Genomic DNA, 6214 nt, shown 5'->3' on the forward strand with positions numbered 1-6214 from the left:
AATCATGCTGGGGTATGCTACCTTTTCGCAACAATTTAATAGGAATAATTTATACTACTACTAATGATATTTTGGTAAGATGACGAAAATATTTCACATAATAAATCCAAAATGCAAAGATAAAATAAAAAACGTTATATTTCTTGTAAAATCAAATTGAAAATATATAACTTATGTATTTGAAGAGGTGAATCAATAAAACTTATCATACGTAAAAGTGGACTTATAATAATAAATGAAAGTGGATCAGTATATTTTAAATAAGGATAAAATTACATGTAAACGCACGAAGGTAAGCCGGTGGCGCCGCGTTATTATTCCTCAACTCTGATAAGAAAAAACTTGTTCCTGTCATGATCGATCTCATTCACAACGCCGATCACGCGACAACACTTTTATAGTTATGGGTGTTAGCCCTTCTAAATACATAAAAGTTATGCCGTATGTGTGTAAATTCTCTATAGTTTATGAAAATTTACATACCTACCACACAATTCTTATGAATTTACATCTTTACCATTTGAATTTTAATATTTATATTCATAATTCCTTGCTGTTATAACATATGCATAACAATATATATTCAACTATAAGAAAATTAGTAAAATTGTTATTTTTGATGTGATGTAAAAAAATTGAGTGGCATGATTGTACATTATAAAATTTAGGTGTTAAATTTGTAAACACATAAAAATTGTGGGGTATGCATGTAAATGTCCCTATAGTTTATTTCCCACCCATCCATGTTCGATGAGTATATAATACCAATCGTACTTAGTAAAGGACAGCAAGCAAGCAACAATGCTGGAGCGCAAATCTAGTTGCGCCCACGCGGCTTTTTGCCTCGCAGCATTATCACTTCTTCCGACCATGCTTTGCAGCCCACCAGCAGACCCCATAAAGTGCGCATCCGGCACGACCAACTGCACCATTACCAACTCGTACGGCACATATCCCGACCGCTCCACCTGCACCGCCGCGAGGGCCGTCTTTCCAGCGACGGAGGATGAGCTCCTTGCTTCAGTCGCCGAAGCCGCACGGACCGGAACTAAGATGAAGGCGGCGACGCGATACGCACACAGCATACCAAAACTGTCCTGCCCAGACGGCGACCACGGCCTCCTCATAAGCACCAAAAACCTCAACCGCGTCGTGAGCGTCAACGCGTCGGCGTTGCTGCTCACGGTAGAAAGCGGCATGGTTCTCAGCGATCTGATTAAGGCTGCCGGTGACGCCGGTCTCGCTCTGCCTTACTCGCCCTATTGGGCAGGGGTGACGGTTGGCGGAATGCTTGGCACCGGAGCGCACGGAAGCTCGTTATGGGGGAAAGGCAGCGCGGTGCATGATTACGTCGTCGGGGTCAGGATTGTAACGCCGGCATCGCCGGCACAAGGCTATGCCAGGGTGCGCTCGCTCGGAGCTGACGATCCTGAATTGAATGCTGTCAAGGTTTCGCTTGGAGTGCTGGGAATCATATCACAGGTTAGTAAACGTCAAACCGCCATCTTGTACCAAAATACTGTTTTGAATGGCATGAACATGATGAAATTATGATATTGTACTTCACTGGCTAATGGTTTTTCCCAATCTGGATTCATGCGGGGGTCAAAAAAAAATTTTTTTTTTAAAAAAATTCGAATATGGACCTGCAGGTCACATTTAAGCTGCAGCCGGTGTTCAAGCGGTCGGTCACATATGAGAATCGGGGAGACGGAGATCTTGCGGCGGCCGTGGTGAGCTTCGGGAAACAGTACGAGTTCGCGGACATTACATGGTATCCAGGCACTGGTAGAGCGTTGTACCGGAAGGATAGTCGTGTTTCCATAAACGGTAGGGGAGACGGGCTATACGATTTCCTGGGCTTTCGTTCAACCCTAGTTGCGGGATTGGCCATCGACAGATCCACTGGTAGGTGTTCGAATTTGCTCCACTTTTTTGTTTTTTTCCTCTTGTATCTTTAAAAAATGTTCCTCGAGTTCGAAACTAATACGAAAAAATCATCTCAATCCCTGCTTTAATTGAGAATCACTCATATTTATAAGATAAGATATGATTGGGAAAAAGTATTTATGCGTTGGGATGGATGATCTGGCAAGTATTTTTAATAGTACGTTAGGAGTATAATATTTCTCTCGCCATGCGTAAAGTGACAAAAAAATATTGTCATCTAAGTGTATTTTATCTTTGGAAATGGTGCTATCCGCTGTAAATAAGCTTTGTTAGAGTAAAAAATATAAAAATCTGAATAATTTTAATCACCTTAAAACGAACTCTAAGACATGAATACAGAATACCCATATTTTGAAAAATTTTCCGTATTCTATCTTTTTCTTTAAATAACTGTAAGATTTTTTAAGAGAATAATAGGAAAAATTAGCGAGCACTCAAAATATAACTGGATTAATAGAAAATATTCAAACTATTTTTTAGATGATAATTAAGTGTGAGGAAATCAGAATTATAGTTTTTTTTTTTTTACTTATCTAACCTTTAGTTTTTTAAAAATGCCACAAAATTTTAGTAAGATCAAACTTTATTCATTTTGTAATTAACACATTATTTTAAAGATTAGATGTTTTCTTGTTTCATAATTTATTAAAAACGGGCAGAAAAAAATAACACAGAGTACCAAAACCCAGGTTTAGGCTTTTTGCAATAGATTTTAAATTATTTTAAATTTTTATTTTAAAAAATATTTTATATTTTACATGGAGCTCCCTGCAGCATAATTTTTTGGAGAAAAAAACTTGCATCGGAAAAGATCTGAAAGTCATCGAATTTATTTTATAATATTGATAATATATGTATATATTTAAACTGTTTTTTTTAATTTCATTTATTTTAAGACAAATTTACTTTAGGGGTATTTCGTTTCGGTTTGGCTAAACCATGGCAATTTTGTCATTAATATAGCGGCCAAGCCATAGTGCTTTGCTGTTTTTGTCCGGTTATTGCTTTGTGCTTTCCCATAAGATATTAATTTGGATTTACATATCTATTTTTGGGTTCTACTCGAAGTTGGCTTGTTTGGGATATATTTTACTTAATTTAATTCATTTATTATATAGACTTTAATTGAGCCCTTGTTTGGGTATTATAATCAACCCTAAATCAACCCAAATACTGATAAGATTCTTAATTTGGACCTGAAATTCAGCTTAAATGGAAATTGGTTCAATCGAAATTTGAATGTTTCTAGTCGAAATGGAGTCAGATTTTCTGATCAAATCATTCATTGACAACCCTATGATGCCTTTTAAAGAATGGGTTCAAAAGTTACCTTGTGTCTCACAATAGACACTTGAAAAGTGGAGAATATATAACCAAATTTTTTATTTCTAAACATCTAGTTTGCCGCCTAAAATAAAATATTAAACTTATGTATTTGTTTTTGTAAAAATCAATTCATAAAGAACTTAACGAAAAAAAAAAAAAAATTGATCTTTTCACTGTGGACTTGGATATTTTTGTATATTATTTTATTGGGGATTTACCTATATATACAACATAATTATTCTCTCTCTCTCTCTCTCTCTCTTTCTCTATGTATATAGATATATTATAAATCTAGTATTTAATTTTATTGCTTTTTAATAATATAATCTACCTAAAGAAATGCTTCTATTTCACTATAAAAAAATTATTATTGTTGATATTTTTTATTCTCTGTAGAATATTTGAGTCTTATATAAGTAAAAAAATTAAAATTGAAGTGATAGATTTGTAAATACAAAAAAATTATATATATATATTCCACTATTTTAAATTGAAATTGTTGAGTTTGACTTTTGTAAACACATAAAATTTAAGTGTTATGATTGGCCTTGAAAATTAGAAAAAACATTTTTTAAGAAATTTAAAATAAAAAAATAATAATAAATATGTCTTGCATCTGCTTCATCATATAAATTTCGCATGAGTTGCTCCTAATTGAATTTTTTTTTTCGATGATTTTACAGCATAAGGATCATTCAAAAAATTCCTCAGATGTTGTCACAGAAAAATAACTGCGATGCAACATTTGGAAATCATTTTGTTCAAAATTTTATACTTCTAAAATAAACCTTTTAATATGCTCGGCTGAATAGCAGTACTCCTTCCATATTTTTGTGCTATTGGACTAGTTATATGATGGAGGTTTGCAGGGTACTAAGAAAATAGTATAGATAATAATTGATATAATTATTCATGTGCATTAAAAAATAAAATTATAAAATTATATATTATCTTTCTTCAGAAATCTCTCAGTTGCAAGTTTATCATATGTTCTACTGATGAGTCCAAAATTGCAATTTTATCCCGCTGCAGAGGATACACTCGAAGCCCTCGGCAACGCTTCCGGCAAGTGCGGCGCCGCGACGGTCGTTAACTCTGCCTTGTCCCTTGCCGCCTATGGTCTCACCAGCGACGGGCTGGTCTTCAAGGGTTACCCTGTAATCGGCCTACAGCACCGCATGCAAGCTTCCGGCAGCTGTTTGACGTCACCAGAGGATGGCCTTCTCACCTCCTGTCCATGGGATCCCCGCATCAAGGGCAAGTTCTTTTTTCAAACCGCTTTCAGCATCGCGCTCTCCAAAGTCCAAGACTTCATCCTCGAAGTCCAAAAGCTCAGAGACCTACACCCCCAAGCGCTCTGCAGCACTGACATCAACAATGGCATCCTATTGCGCTACGTGAAGGCTTCCTCTGCCTACCTCGGCAAGGACGAGGACGGCGTCGATTTCGACATCACTTATTATCGCAGCCACGATCCATTGAGGCCGAGGCTTTACGAGGACGTGCTGGAGGAGATTGAGCAGATGGCGTTGTTCAAGTACGGGGCACTTCCGCACTGGGGGAAGAATAGGAACATTGCGTTTGATGGAGTTAGTGCTAAGTATTCAGGGATTGGGGAATTTATGAGGGTGAAAAATGAGTATGATCCTGCGGGATTGTTCTCTGCGGAGTGGACAGATCAGGTGCTTGGGGTGGAGGGGAAGAAGACGAGTTTGGTGAGAGATGGCTGCGCTTTGGAAGGGATCTGCATTTGCTCTGACGACCGACACTGCGCACCGGAGAGAGGTTATCTCTGCCGCCCTGGAAAGGTGTACAAGGATGCCAGAGTGTGTAGCCTCGTAGCCACGAATGGTTTTAGTGATTAAATTTGGGTCCTTATATATTTTATGCTTAAAGTGGCTTGTAATTCTGCTCAAGTTTACTATTTGAAAATAAAATGAAATTTTTAAAGATATTTGATTCGCAGTGTTCATCTACCCAAGAAAAATTTTAATTTTGATTTTTGATCATCTCTGTCTTAAGAAATATTTAGTTAATATTGATCATTATAGGAAAATATTACAAATTTAACATTCTAATATACTTATAAAATATATGTATTATTTTCTCGTGCATTACATTCTAATTTAAAAAGATTTGGACACGCGAAACGCGACAATAATCCCATAAAATATAAAAGATAACGAGTGATATAAATGGGTGTGTTTCATAATTATTTTTTAATAGTTTTTTTTTACCCTTCCATTGATTTTTAAAAAGTTTTTTTACAGAGCAATTAATAGTTAATTTTATTTTGATAATACGATCTTATAATTTGGATTGAACCCGAAGTCATTCGATCTAATTTTTACTCGTCTATATTAAGTTTGACTAAGATTTGTTTAGATTTGTGATCAATATAATATTCAATCGCTATTCGATTATTGAATTGAATTTAGAATGTTGAATTTAAAATTTACTATTTAAATTTAGAAATATAAATATATAAATAAATGAATAACATAATATTTAAATAATAATTTTAGTCATTTTTAAATATTTTAATATAAAAGAAATTAAAATTACAAAGAATAAAATTGGATAAACAAGTAAAATGGTAATAATTTAAAATTTGTGTAAACTTCTTAATATTTGGAAGAAATATTAAACAAATTTATATAAAGTAAGTAAACACTAAAAATATATTAAATAAATCCTGCTAGACATTAATGAAATTGAACCAGCTTTTCAAATTAATTTTTTTATAAAATTACAACAAGAAAAGGTTAAATTATTTACTAAATATATTGATGGACGAAATCTATCTGACTATTGTTATGATTATAAAAGAAAAAAAAAGTGCTTATGACAGCACTATTTTTAAATGCAGTCTTTTATTTTTTTAAAGTTTTAGATTGAATTTGTTAGCAATGTTTTTAAATTATATATATATATATAT

At 34.2% G+C, this 6214-nt stretch overlaps 1 protein-coding gene across 1 annotated transcript; it reads left to right on the forward strand.

Moving 5' to 3' along the window:
* The first annotated feature begins 801 nt into the window (after positions 1-801).
* Positions 802-5141, forward strand: LOC110018048 (L-gulonolactone oxidase 2-like). Its single transcript, XM_020715275.1, has 3 exons — positions 802-1482; positions 1653-1908; positions 4309-5141. Exons 1-3 carry the CDS (start codon positions 802-804, stop codon positions 5139-5141), a joined length of 1770 nt encoding a protein of 589 aa, XP_020570934.1.
* Positions 5142-6214: the final 1073 nt, after the last annotated feature.

Source organism: Phalaenopsis equestris, unplaced genomic scaffold (assembly GCF_001263595.1).
Source record: "Phalaenopsis equestris unplaced genomic scaffold, ASM126359v1 Scaffold000002, whole genome shotgun sequence".
NCBI lineage: Eukaryota > Viridiplantae > Streptophyta > Magnoliopsida > Asparagales > Orchidaceae > Phalaenopsis > Phalaenopsis equestris.

What these genes read in the sequence shown, in the direction of transcription:
- LOC110018048 (XM_020715275.1), top strand. Translation starts at nt 802, where the DNA reads ATGCTGGAGCGCAAATCTAGTTGCGCCCACGCGGCTTTTTGCCTCGCA. An exon ending in TGCTGGGAATCATATCACAG is followed by an intron (nt 1,483 to 1,652) that starts GTTAGTAAACGT and finishes ATGGACCTGCAG; the next exon opens with GTCACATTTAAGCTGCAGCC. An exon ending in GGCCATCGACAGATCCACTG is followed by an intron (nt 1,909 to 4,308) that starts GTAGGTGTTCGA and finishes ATCCCGCTGCAG; the next exon opens with AGGATACACTCGAAGCCCTC.